Below are 15,180 nucleotides of genomic sequence, written 5' to 3' on the forward strand. Positions count from 1 at the left end.
ATTTTTTTAATTATAGGTATAGTTATTATATTTGCTGGCGTGTGGTCCATCGAAAGATGTGGTACAATAATTAATTGAACTAGCATCAATCAAAGTTCAAATAGTTGGCTTATTGTCAGTTTGCCCTTTGAAGACGGCTGACATAAAATCAGGCAGGCTGACGCAAATATGACGTCATACAGCTCACATAACAAGGCTAGTTGTCCTTTAATCATTACCCTTCCATACATAGCTGATTAGGCAGATGGTTGCGGCATATGTAGGTACATCAAGGCGCTCATATTCTGCGAATACCAGTGCTAACATAATAACATTTCTACGCTCTTCTGTCCCTCACAGGCCAATATATGTTCGTATAAATCAGTAGATATCTTTATGTGCTTTATTATTCGAAACTCAATGCTGTCTGTCGATAAATTCCAGCATAGAAACAAGCACTATTATGTAGTTTATTATAACGGGACCATTTGGCTGCGACGCCAGTTTTCAGACCCTCATTTATAACGGCCATGTTAATAGACAATATAGACGTGGTTAGGGAATTTTGTTTGGCTCGCTTCTCTGTGGTTGATAAATGGGCGATGGCCCGTCCAACCGCGAACTTACAGATATATGATAGACTAGTTTTAGCTCGCAGCTTCGCCCGCACTCATCCCTTAGCGATGGAATTTATTCTTAGTTGACGATTCTTAGTTAAAATATACCTATCTTCCTGAAAAATTTCATTTTTGGCCTCATCAGTTTTGGCTTTATAGTTTTTGAGATTCGTGATGAGTGTGTGAATATTTTTCTCTTTTATATATAGATAGAATAATAAAGGTTAAATACCTTATACAAATATAAATTTTATTAAATTTATTTTATTCAAACAGTAGGGAGTTTCTTCGTTTAGGAGTTTCTTCGTTGGGAGCGCATCTTGAAAACATCTTGTCATGTATATTGAAAAATCGAGTAGTTCGATTCGAAAAACGTGCGCTGAAAAACGCAAAGTCGCCATTTTGTCTAAACGTCAGCGACACGCCGCTTGTCAAAATCAACGTCAAATTTGACGGTACAACTCACCTTAAGAGACTAGGTACCATTGCCATGCAGTTACATTGTAGTAATCTTCACCTTTATAGTTGTATTCCTCATGGCTGAGGGTCGTGGTCATTACGTGGAATGAAACACACGTAACAACTTTCTTGGCATTATTAATGGAATGGTTTGCCATTGCCTTCTCCATTTCACACACAAGTTCATAATCAACCAGTGTGCAGCTTTCCTCACGATGTTTTTCCTTCACCGGAAACAAGTGGTGGTCGATGAAAACTACTATACTCGTACATGAGTCAGATTGGTATACAAACTCATGTAGCACGAATAGGATTCCAATCTGGGACCTTTCGATCCTCAGGCGGAGGTCTTAACCATTACACCACCATACCGCATATTTTTGCAAATGAATGATCTTTATCTTTACAAAATAACGATCAAAGTGAGTGGACTAGGAGAACCTGTGTGACAGATTACCAGCAGTTAGCTGGTAGTTTAGCTGTCTGGCGGTACTTATTTGAGATTTAGTTAGAGACAGGTTGCTAACCCATCGCTTATGAGAAGCATCTCCAGTATAAAGCCATTTGCCCTTGACATAACAAGATATAGTAAAATTGAGAAAAAGTAAAAAATATACCTTAATGAAATAAAAATCGTAGATTTTATCCTACATGTTGTACTCTTTAGAGATACAATTTTAGGGATTTTTATCAACGGTCTGAAGGACCACCACATGTAAATGCCGAAGCCAGAATCGGCGATTACAGGCACAATCGTCGCCGTCAGGGATGACCACAAAAAAGCTGCTATAACCCGCAATCTGCTTTTGACAGCTAGGGGTGGGAACTCACCGCGGATCCGGTATTCAGGACCAAGGTCCCGGAACCGGTTCCATTTCTTGCTTTCAGTCAGGGATAACCGCAAAATCTTCACTTTATCGGCTTATATCTGTTAATTTTGCCAATGTCACGGTTTAAAAAAGATCTGTTGCTACAATTCGCAATCTGTTTGATAGCTAGGGATGGGCAGAAATAACGTCTTCTGGAATATATATATTTTTTGTTTCATACATATAATTGTTTCAGACTTTAGAAAGAGATTACCAGTAGTAAATCGATCTACTTAACTATAAGGCAGTATACGTAGGTAATTTTAATGCTATTTCTAGGTTCTGGGAGTTTAGAAAAACACAAAATGTGTCAACTTCGTATCTTTCCGTTATTTCAAATGTCTACCAAGAGATCTTTCTGTTATTATCTTTATTATGTACATTAACCTATTAGATTTGTATAGTTCCGGGTTGTTCTTAGCTATGCAGCACAATTTATTACGATTTTTAATGTATAGGTAATAACATATTGGTGTTCCCGTATTAAGTTATTAAAACTTCTAATATACGCGTATCGCGCTAGTACCCAGGTTCTCGTATTCTCCACCCCTATTCCACCCCAAATGGGGTGCGGGAGGGGGTGGCGAACAAATTACCTGTCCATAGCATTCACCTGCTCGAGACGACCATTATTGATAGTTCAGATTTGACGATTGCTAAATGATTTTGGGAGCGGGTTGGATCTATGCTTTTTTAAGTATTTGAGTGTTATTTGAAGTCTGATTTGGGAATAACGAAACGCGAATTATATTGATATTATTATTTTTTAAATGAATATATTTAAGTACTTCATATATTTTTTACACAAAGACAAAGATAGACTGTCATGTCTCCAAGTCACAGTCTACATTCCTACCAAATCTTATCCTCATTGGTCTAGTAGTTTTTGATATTTATTAGTAAATATTTTTTAATTTCATACACGGCTTTAGATGATTATTATAAATAGCACTATTTGCCCGTGCCAGGAATCGAACCCAGGGCCGCCAGATAGCGGACGCACGTAACCTCTACACCATGGGGGGTCATGAGAGGAGAGAAGCTGGTACATACGGATCGCTAGCTCTTCTCTTGACGCCGGTCTCAGCCGGAGGTTGAGCCGCGAAGATGTCGCCCCCGTCGGTACTGGCTTCCAGGATCAGGTGCTCATGGCTCCTGATGTATTGCAGTGGAGTCTGGTGAAAACACAGAAATATTTACTCCGATTTTGCCAGATATAACTTAAGGAAGCTCACAGGACACTAAATTAGGGAAAAAAATCGGTTTCTTGTGGCCAGGAACCGATATTTTTTACTTTATTGTCGTAATAAGAACATGTTCTTAGATTTCATCTGCATTATTTTCCAAATGTTTATACAATATTTTCTTCGCCGTTTCGTTTCATTTTCCATTGTATAGATCCTACATATACTTTCAGCAGTTAAACATTATATCTAAAATGAAAATTATTAAAGCCAATTTAGCAATAGGAACTCACTCAGTGGGAGAGATTTCACTCCCTTTACTCACTCACCTGCTTAGCGCTTCTGGCCCTTGCCCTAAGGTCCCTCTGCGCAAAGGGCAGCAGAGCCCTTAGGAATCCCGGCACTGACGCCCTCAGCGGATAGTTGGTGCATTCCTGAACTCCCGCTTGGAACTCCTCGATGTTTAGGGTTCCTGACTGTGGGAGATTTGAGCGTATAATGACAAGAATCCATGACAGGATCGCCATGTAATAGCGGATGCGTATGTTTGACACAAATGTTTTTATATGACTTCTTTATTCTTTCTTATTCCACTATAATCTTGAATATCTACTTATTAGACTACTCATACACTACATACGAGATTATCCCCGTATTCGAGTGGTGGAGGTCTCATGATTAAGACGTCTAAGAAACGGAAGGCCCGAGGTTCTATCAAAGCTAAACCAGTATATCGATTTTTATGACATTTGATATACATATAGTTAAAGACCCGAATCTAAACATACAAATTAGGAAATTATAATATTAACCTACCACCAGATTATAGATCAGTTGGCGGACCCTCTCGCCAGTGTCCGCTCCAGTGTCAAAAGCGAATTGCTGAAGCGCTGACAGGAATCGTCTCAACCGCTGCAGCGCTGGAGTGGCCCTGTACCCTTCTAATGGTGGGGATAGAGACTCCGTTGATGAAAGGGTTGCTAGTGGGAGAAAATTAAGATTAAGATTGAAGAGCAACTAATTCTGATAATGACGACGGCGGTTTTAGACAATGCAATACTTAGTGTCAGCCATCATATATCATCAGGTCTTTTCAAGTATTTAGCATTAGCTCTGGAAATATTAATGATATTTCTTGTTTTATAATAATGTTCCATGTTTGATATAAGCATTATTATCTGGATATCAGCACAGGGATTCCTCCAGTGGACTGCATGTCAGGGCTTGAAATCGGTATCCGGTATTTTTATATACCTGATTAATTAACGGGCTAACCAAGTTATTCTTAGTCCACTCAGAGAGGAAAATAATCCCTCTTGGCAATTATTCTTCTAGGTTTAACCTGGTTTAATAAACCAATCGCAAGACAAGGAAAAAGTTGATTTTAACTCTCACTCAAGGGTCGTTCGGCATAGGTGCTCTCGATGCTCTTCGATTATGGGCCGAAAAATATTCTTTACTTTACTTTCAAATATGGGCTCTCTTAGAGTTGAATCCTAATGAAATCGCTCTTTGGAGACTGGTTTCAAAAGCCCTGCGGGCCTACCATCAATTTTTACAGAACGATTCCAATGCAACTCAGTTCAATTTTGGAACCTAGAATGAATCGCATTCATACAAAAAATATGTCGATGGTACGAATTTGTGCTGTTACTGCTGCTGCCCCCTGTTCAATGTCCCTCAGATGTTGATAATGTTTACAAGATAAAATAAGACTTACCAGCAGTTCCGTTATTTTGTGGACTGGGAGGACCAGGTGTCGGTGAGGACCTGGCTTCCTCCTGCTCTGGAGATCTCCTTTCTTTGCCAGCTGCAGCTGCAACAATAAATGCATGGTACTTATTGATATATTATCTCATAACTGCGGCGTATGTGACAATCACAACGACTTCCTAGGTTATATTTGTGGTAGTTCATTATATCTTACACTAGCTGATAGTCATGTCAGATTCCTTTAGGCGACTTGAATAGCTGATAAATCTTTAGCTAAAAAAGAAATGTAAATAACACATTTTTTTGGAACTACGCAGACGAAGTTGCGGGCAAAGATGGTGTTCTATTTTCCCGGGCGCTGTTTAGCGGCGATACAGTAAGTAGCGGTCGCCATGCGGACGCACGTTTGTTTACACAGGCCTACGGTGTGGCCACGAAACTGGTGGGGCTCGGAGATCATTATAGTCGTATCTGATGAGATATAAATAAATATATTAGGACAAATCACACAGATTGAGCTGGCCCCAAAGTAAGTTTGAGACTTGTGTTATGGGATATATAACAAATACATGTATAGATATACAACAAATCAGAAAAAGATCATTTTCCATCATGACCCGACCGGAGATCGAACCCGGGACCTCTCGGTTCAGAGGCAAGCACTTTACCACTGCGCCACCGAGATCGTCAAGACCTGATGAGTTACATCTAGAATAGGGTAGAGATATTTTTTTTATTTTGACGACTAAAAGCCCCTATATTATTGGAAAATACTTTCAAAGATATGATTAAAATAAAATCACACTTTTTTCAACTCGTCCAAACGCTCCGTACTAAATGATAGTCTAACGTGACGTCACGATTGAGTAATATCTTAGCGAAAACAGCAGTTTGTTCGATAGCTACCTTGCGTTTATGCTGATAACTTTTTAATAAAAGTTGTTTTTAAATTTTAGTTTTTCACGATCGTTGAATTTATTGTTATACTTTTGTGACGTGACGTGTGTAACTTGTCAAACAGTATTGCTTGTAAGGAATAGCATGGATATATTCAAATTTTGCTAATGCTCAATACTGCAAGCGAAATTTGAATATCCCCATACTATTCCATACAAGCGATATCGTTTTGACAAGTTACACACATCACGTCATGTCACGTAAGTATAAATTTACCTTTATGGCACTGTTGCGGTGGTTTTGTAATATTACAAACTTTTGTTTGGACTCTCTGAAATTATGTTTATACTAGCTGCGCCCCGGGCTTTCGGTCCCGTGAGACTTTCGGGTTAAAAAGTACCTCATATGTTATTCCAGGTTATATTCTACCCGTGTAACAAATTTCATAACAATCAGTCCAGTAGATTTTGCATGAAGGAGTAACAAACATACATATACACATCGTCACAAACTTTCGCATTTATAATATACCTAATATACTAAGTACTTAACATGAATCCTATATATATGTTTTCTATATTTCTCTTTATGGCCGAGGATCGTGACTACCAGTGGTTATGGATCTTTTGAGGCGATGGTGGTGTAATGTTTAAGACGCCCGCCTGTGGATCAAAAGGTCCCAGGTTCGAATCCTACTCGTGCCACATGAGTTTGTATACCAATCTGACTCATGTATAGTAAGTAGTTTTCATCGGCCAGCACTTGTTTCCGGTGAAGGATAACATCGTGAGGAAACCTGCACACTGGTTGATTATTAACATGTGTGTGAAATGGAGAAGGCAATGGCAAACCACTCCATTAATAATGCCAAGAAAGTTGTTCCTCAGCCATGAGGAATACGACTATGAAGAAGAATGGATCTTTTGCCTCTAACCTTCCAGTCTACAACGACCTTACAAGTTAAAGATTGTAGTACTAGAAATATTATATAATCTGTGGTATCGGACTCTATAATCTGTGGTATAGACTTTGTTAACAAACTCAATCGACGGACACTTCATCATATCGTAAAGGATCCTTCACACCTACTTACACCACTTATAGCTAATCCTACCCCCATGACCATCCCCTCATTTCACATCCCTATCCCTAATCTATTCCGGATTCCTCTCACTTGGATTATCCTGACCTTATAATGCGGAAGTAAGTAATATAAATGAAGATACTGATTTACTCCGGGATACCTTGTAATGTCAAACATGTGAGGGGGACCTGGTGACCCAAGACACAGGCTTTTGCCTAGTTTGGTGTCTCCAGAGCTCCCACAAGTTTTATATTTATAATTGTGATCTGTGTGTTTATTTATGTCCTTGTATACTTGTGGAGCTAAATAAAGGTTATTTGTATTGTATTGTATTGTAAGTCTTGTTTGTCTATTAACTCTTCACGGTTTATCGATACAATCAAGAGAATAAAAATGAAATTTCGCATGTGTTGCTCGGCATTCAGTACTCTGATAAGAACTAAGTAACCCCTAACTTAAAATATCGAAAACTAGTTGATGCCCGCGACTTCTTTCGCGTGGCCGAACAATTTTTGGTAACGAGTCAAAATTATTAGAGAAATTTAATTGTACACACAAAGCGTAACAATACCTATACAAGTATACATACAGAAGGACACCATTCATGTATGTCACGTATCACACTGAAAAACTGTATTTCCTATAGTTGAGCTGGCTGAGGTTTCATCCTCAGCCTATGTTACCTAACTTTATTTTGATTAATGGACAGCCCCTAATTCCTCTAAGTAAAGATTTAAGCATCCCTCCATATTCGCTACACCGAATGACAAAGGGAACAAATATCTGGCCCACACGCGTCACACTTCAGTGTGGCGCATAAGGGCGGAGACGCAGAATGGCAGATGGCGGCAAATTGTCATGTGAACAGAATACCCAAAGCTTATCTAGATTGTGCAGTTACATTGTCAAAAGCACACAATGCCAAAAAGATACATAAAATAACAGTTTGTTAAGTTTTGTTATAGTTATGCTCTTTAATAATTATGTTCAGGTATGGAAATATGCTTACATTAATAATTAAAGTATGTTTACATTAGCAATTGTATGTATACATTAACATAATATTTATATTTTATGTTTACATTTTTTAGATATGTACTGTTTTGAGATTATGCTCGTTCTATTCGAGATTCTTACATTCTGCGCTTCCGTCATTTCGCGCCAATGTCCTTGTGCACTCCCGCCGTCCCTTTTCCCGATTGGCGCGTGTTTCCCGGTTTCCAATATAGCAGAATAAACATGATTATCTATGCGTTCGCACGTAACTCGTCCCAGGGTTTGCACTATGGTCGGGCCAAGAAATATGCGTTCCATTTATTAAAAAATTGGAACAGAAACATGCAAGACTAGCTGATGTCCGCAACTTCGTTCGCCTTGTTCTCCATCAGGTGTTCCAGTTTTCAAAATCATTTATACCCTATGTGTTGCCCAGGCTTAATAGCCATATAGCAAAAAAGTTTCATTCAAATCCATCCAGTAATTCCGAAGATTTGCGTGTACAAACAGACAGACATACAGACAGACAGTTTTTTTTTTTAAATTCTTACTCTGTTGCTGTGACTCTATCGCCTAGTTTTATTTTTATGTAAATTTATTCAATGTACGGGATTTTTTTTTCAACTGTTTTATTATATGTATTGATAAGTTTTTTTTTTGTATCTGTGATGTTGTATAGAGAATAATCTATACTATTATTATAAAGAGGTAAGCGTTTGTGAGTTTATGAGTTTGTCTGTTTGAGGCATTTTTTTACCATTAGAAAGTTACATTATCCAAGATTGCTATAGGCTATTTTATATCTCAAAATTCCCACGGGAGCGAAGCCCCGGGCAACATCTAATTGAGAACTTCCTCATTTTTTCTGAAGTCGGTTAATAATGTATAAAAATCGTAATAGTTTTTAAGTAATTTTGACGTCAACAAGTGATGTTTTTTATTCATAAGAATTAGAAAATTTTTTATTCAACTCAGGATGATGAAGTTACCCAGTTCATCAACCTGAGTTGAACAAAAAATTTTCAATTTGAAATAAATAATTAGGTACATACGTTTTTACTTTATTTTAATGCTTCTAAAGAAATATGTTTTTTTTTTACTTCTATTTTGATTGATCGACAAACTTTATCATTTTTTTGCTCCGGTAACTTAGTAAGTTACTACATTTAACTTTAGTAATCCATTTCATAAATTCGTTTTCGATATTCTCACCCAAAGCAAAGCTATAGTATGAGACATGATATAATAACACGACCATATATATCAGATTATATACGTACACGACTAAGTCAGAGATGGGTTTATGCCCAGTTTCTTCCCAAACAGTCGCAAACCCATCAAAAAAGTTTTGTGAAGACTGGACAAATACTGGACTTAGCCCATACTAAGCACTAATCGCGGTGTCCACAATGCTCACAATTCAGTATATTCTGAAAGGCGCCGCGGGCGAGGTGTCGACTGCCACGCGCAGTAAATAGTGCTGTGCTGGGACTAAGATCGATATCGATAGAATTCTATGATATTTCAGGAAAGTGAGCTGGAATGAGCTCTGCTGCGTCTAGTGGAAAAGGCAAGGAAGGATTACTATTTATTAAGAAATTCCCACAGGAAATAAACATTAGGGCACGGCTAATAAAATAGTTTAATTTTTTTTTTGTACGAGATCCTGAAAAAATTAAAAGGAATCAATTATGTATTCGTTCTTAAACTTCCTAATAATCATCAGACCTTTTTATTGTGCGATAATGTGTTTAAAGATAACTTTTTCTATTGTGAACTTCTTACGTTTAAAATTAAATTAAATTAAACTGTCCCGGATAGACAGGGGTGTGGGTTCAATTCCCGCTCGATTCCAGAATTTTTTCATCTCATTTTTATTTTCAAAAATAAGTTTAAAAGCATGTGTGACATGTATAACAAATCTATTTAAAATTCAATTTATTTTCAAAGTTTATTTTAATTTTGAGATTCACTTAAGAATTTCCATTCCTTTTTAAACAGCCGTGTTACATGTCACACAAGTTTTGTAACTAATTCTGTATTATGAAGTTTTCCTTTGGAGTTTTAGAATTTTTTCGTCTCATTATTATTAATTTTATTCCTATGCTGGAACACTTATAATATCGACATATCGATTTAATCGTGCAAGTCCCATCACTGGCCCCGCGCGTGCGACTGGCACCCGCTCTTAGCAGGCCGCTACGCCGAACTTTTATTTATTCTGTCACCGACAGGAGCTTTTTGCTATTTCGTACACTATTAACAGATGGCGGTCTGTTAATTGTTTCTGTATTAGTTCACTTTCGTAAATATTGTAGTATAATAGTTTAACTCTGTTAGCCACGCCCCATTGTTAAGTTTCGTCGTGCCGCGTTTTGTCACCGAAGTGCAATGACGTAAGTGGAATTTAGCGTTTTTTCCTGCGTTGTCCTGTCTCCATTGACGGATGTGAAACCAATTCTTGGATTAGACGAAATCTTAGACAAAGTTTATTTGTTTAGACAAATAAAAAATACCCCGACTTTCAATATTCATTTCGCTATACATTTTGAACGGCTGAACAGATTTTCACGAAACATTGCTAAGAACACTCGGGATAACATTATGACACAAAAAAAAACTAAACGAAAATCGGTTCATCCGTTTGGGAGCTACGCCACAGACAGATACACAGACAGACACGTTAAACTTATAACACCCATCTTTTTGCGTCGGGGGTTAAAAGGACGACAAAAACGACTTCTATCTAGTACAGCTATTATACAAAAATAGTAATCTGGCATGGGTAAACACATTAACATTCATCAGCAATTAAAATAAGTATGTAATTAAAATAACTAAAGTAATTACTTTACATGAATGAATTATTGACAAACTCACTTTTATTAGTGTAATTTGATTGAATTCGTTTGTGACGCCATTCTCCTATTTTTTTATCGTCCCCTTTTATAAAAGCTCAGGAATGCCTTTCATGGTTCACACACAAACAATAACAATCACGACGCGTTTCACACAAATTCTTGTGAACTTTTTACCGCCCCTTCCCCTGTCAGGCCGCGGGGACGTCACTCGCACTCGACTGCGTAGTGATGGGAACGACCGGGTAGAAGATAATATCGATATCGATAAAACATATGCAATTTATTTTTTTATTGTAAACTCACTAACTGCACTATAAGCTATGCATTACTGAATATTTTTTTATTGTTTAATTTAATTCATATTATAAACTGTTATGTACAATATAAGACCATAATGAGAGGCCAATGATAACTCGGATGTTGCTAGACCAGTCACATCGATATAATTTGTATGTTGTTTCGTCTCGACTTAACGGAAGATAATTTAATTCTTCTGAAAGTTCAATCATTCGCCACCGTTTTGGCGACAATTTTCTTCAAAACACTAGGATATGGCCACATTGGTGGAGTCATAATTTAAAAAATACTCACCATCACCATTGCATCATTGTGTGAAAATATCTCTCTCTCTCTCTCTCTGTCAAAAGCTAATTTATCGACAATGAATAAATCGATACAGCTACATCTCTACGTGTGAGATCAACAGTGTCGCCGGCAGCCGTTTGCGGACGACAAAAACGTGTGGAGCGACCTTTATGCCCGAATCGAGTGTGTGGGGGGCCTTTGTATTTTGAGGTAGGTGTATCTGTTTGGGATGCTTTGTGGTGAAGCGTGTAAAGCCATAGGACGTAGGATGTGTGTCTCTATCAACTTTATGTGTTCCTGGTAGCCATCGGGGTTTGACGCCGTGAGGCCCAGGGTCAACGTAAAAAATAAACCTTAAAGATTTGGCTGTGATTTTACAACCGACCGCCTGACTCAGTCAACCCTCATTGGGAATGTCTATCAGCTACCGAAGCTGTGTGTCGCCTCGTACGACGTCCCCATGAGATAGTTACAAGTTACAAAGTATGTTCATTTGTTTGTTGTGTTCATGGTTTGATTGGTTGAACACCAATCTTCTTGAAATTTTGCATACATATAGTTTGAAGTACGGAGAAGGGCATAGGGTACCTTTCATCCCAGAAAAGTAACCACGGACAAAAGCTAGTCACTGTATATTACAAAATTAAGTCTCCCGCCGCGTCTGTCTTTCTGCCTGTTCGCGATAAACTCAACAATTACTGCACGGATTTTCATGCCGTTTTCACCAATAGATAGAGTGATTCCTGACGAAGGTCTAGTTAAGTATATAAAGACAGGTAAAAACACCTAATTAACACCAATACGATTGACAGCGAAGTGTATGTTATTATGGTAAATTACCCAGCAGTCGTCCGCCGCCGGTCATTACTGGCTTGCATGTCACTGTGTGAATGATTTATTATAGTTCATTTTGCCATAATAATATTGTTCACTAGCTGTTGCCCGCGACAAAGAGTATATTCATACAAACTTTCACCCCCCAAAAGAGCCCCTTTGGGGGTTGATTTTTTTAAAACAAAGTGGCCTATGTTTGACCTCGGTTCTTTAATTATATCTATTCCAAATTTCATCAAAATCTGTTGCGCGGTTCATCCGAGAAAGTGTCACAGATAGACAACAATTCGAAGTTATTTCATTAAATATATTTTAATGAAATGTTTACAATAAAGTATGAAACCTAGAGAATAAAATAGAACTAGTAATTTTAACTTAAATGCATAGTAAATAAATCATAAAAGGGTACACATCCACCGAAACCTTAACAATCACAAGCTGTCGTTTCCCACAATAAAACATGCAAGACATTTGTCCAGTGGAACACGCCCGGCCTAGTCATCGATTACAGGGACATGTAGCTTATTTCCTATTGTTACCATTTAGACAATTGGTCTAAAACTTTACCTCTCATATTTATTAGTAATACTAAAAGTTAAAATTAAAAATTAAAACTAATCATTTAAAATTAATTTAAATGAAAAATTGACACTAAAACGCCGTCGTCGTGCGGTAAAGTTCCAGCTGGCGACATCTCCTCTTTGTATGGCCAAATTCAAACGTTGGCGAAAATAGTCACAAGCCCTTTGGTCCCCAGAGACATCGACCAGGCGTGCGGAAATTTCTTTGTAAAGGGTTTTTGCAAAAAAAACTTAAAACTAAAAAAAAAATTTAAACTTTATTGAAGTATATAATTTACTTTTTGACATGTAAATAAATAAACAGTAATGGACAAATCGCAAAGATTGAGCTAGCCCCAAAGTAAGTTCGAGACTCGTTATGGGTCTATATTTTATATCATACTAGCGCTTTGCTCAGGTAAAACCATAATAATTTGTTCACTTAAACCTTCCTCAGGAATTACGCTATCTATTAATAAAACCTGCATCAAAATCAGTTGTGCAGTTTTAAATATCTAAGCATACATAGGCACTGACAGACAGCGGGAAGCGAATTTGTTTTATGCTATGTAGTAGTTATTGCTAACACTGGTGTCAGATTCTATTCAGGTCGCCTAAAGGCATCTGTCATGACTTTTACGACTAACTACCCCGCCCTCTAATGGAATGGAAGGTAGTCGGATATATACAAGTGAACTAAACTGTATACTATGTAGTGATGATGATTTAGTTATATACATATCTAGATAAACATCTAATTCATTAATTTACGATAAGTTTAATCACTTAGCAAAATATATACCTAAACGACTTGATGAATGTAAAACTTTAAATTTTTAATGAACACGTGGTCACCCTACCAGCTTAAATGTTAATGATTTCTGTGTCAAGCCTACAGCCTTCCATCCAGTAATAATTCATAACGATCTACTCGTGCGGCCCATGTTTACCTTTTACGTCTCAACCACGCCTGTTTTCTCACGGCTATTTGGTTGGTTATAACTTATAATAAGCTAGCTTCTGACCGCGGCTCCGCACGCGTGAATTTCCCACGGGAACGCATATTTTTTCCAATTGGCCGTAATTGGCAGCCTTTATATTCTTCTCCGTGCTCTCCTCTCGTCCGTATCTATATATGTACAAAATTTCAAGAAGATTAGTTGTTATAAAGCGTGAAAGAGTAACAACCTTATTTTCGCATTTAAAATATTAGTTAGGATTTTGTCTTTCATCTCTATTCATCTTCTTCCTCATAGTCGTATTCCTCATGGGTCAAGGTCATGGTCATTACGTGGAATGAAACACACACAACGACATTCTTGGCACCATTAATTGAACGGTTTGCCATTGCCTTCTCCATTTCACACACAAGTTGATAATCAATCAAAGTGCAGATTTACTCACGATGATTCCCTTCACCAGAAACAAGTGGTGGTCTATGAAAACTACTATACATTAATCAGAATGGTATACAAACTCATGTGGCACGAGTAGGTTGGTTCGCACCTGGGACCTTTCGGTTCACAGGGGGGCGTCTAAACCATTAAACCACCACCGCTTCAAAGCCATCTCTCTAATTATCTATAAAAGCTTGTGATACGTCTATTTCAGTGTCATTACCTCCTTCCTCCTCCTGCAGTCCGTGCCTCGCACTGCTCCTCCAGTTTACTCCAGGTAATCTGGAGGAGTAGTTCCCAGCAGTTCCCAGCGGAGAACTGCTTATTAACGATCGAAATACTGTTGTTAATAAGCTTAATAATGTTGAATTTTATCGCCACGTAAGTAGTAGAATTTAAAATATTAGGTTATTTTTAACGCTCGGCCTTTTACGGCGTCAGAACTAAGAAATTCGTCTAGGATCACGCGTAAAAAAGAGAGACAAACACGGTTTACAAAAATAGGTTAAATTCTACAACATTCTAAAACTTAAAAACCAGTGTTTTGATCGTTTAAGTATAAGCAATTTTTCGCTGGGAACCACCAGCTGCACGGTAATCTGGAGATAGCAGTGCGAGGCACGGACTGCACGGAGCTTGTGACACTAGAAGGGACGTTTTGCAACCTTTTACAGATATAGGGTCTTAAACATTGCATTGTCAGTTCCAGTATACTATATCTTTAGCTCGTGCCCCGCACCGCTATCTGCAGATTATCTACAGATGGCGGTTCCCACTGAAGGAGTGGTTTGTTGTCGTGATGGAGCTGAGGCAAGGGGTGCATCTATCAATTTATAAGCCCCGGGTTATAGAAACCGCTACCCAAAGCATGTATTTTTTCTTTTCTAAAAATATTATTTAGTAAGTTAATTCTATGTTTGTCTATAATCAAATTTGGCAAGTTATGGTCCTGTGCCAAAATCGCTTATATTAGCTTATCGCTTCCATCGCTCTCATGTGTCCCAAACAACGTCACCAACCCAGCAGCTACTTCACTAACCCCTGTCCCTGTCTCGGCCACCACCACTGCACTGTCCATTGATGGTCTTCTCTTCTAGCTGGAAATTCCACTTCCCACTTTTACTGAGCGATCCGCCTACATTTCA

At 38.0% G+C, this 15,180-nt stretch overlaps 1 protein-coding gene across 1 annotated transcript in view; it reads right to left on the reverse strand.

The window, feature by feature from the left end:
• Positions 1–15,180, reverse strand: part of nvy (nervy) — a 57,095-nt gene that overhangs the window by 8,356 nt on the left and 33,559 nt on the right. Inside the window, exons 3-6 of the mRNA XM_053762661.2 lie at positions 4,829–4,924; positions 3,925–4,088; positions 3,438–3,584; positions 2,978–3,099 (exon numbers count right to left, since the gene is read on the reverse strand). Of these exons, the coding sequence (XP_053618636.1) occupies positions 2,978–3,099; positions 3,438–3,584; positions 3,925–4,088; positions 4,829–4,924 (529 nt within the window). The remainder of the gene's footprint in view (positions 1–2,977; positions 3,100–3,437; positions 3,585–3,924; positions 4,089–4,828; positions 4,925–15,180) is intronic.

This window comes from Plodia interpunctella, chromosome 22 (genome assembly GCF_027563975.2).
Source record: "Plodia interpunctella isolate USDA-ARS_2022_Savannah chromosome 22, ilPloInte3.2, whole genome shotgun sequence".
In the NCBI taxonomy this organism is placed as follows: Eukaryota; Metazoa; Arthropoda; class Insecta; order Lepidoptera; family Pyralidae; genus Plodia; species Plodia interpunctella.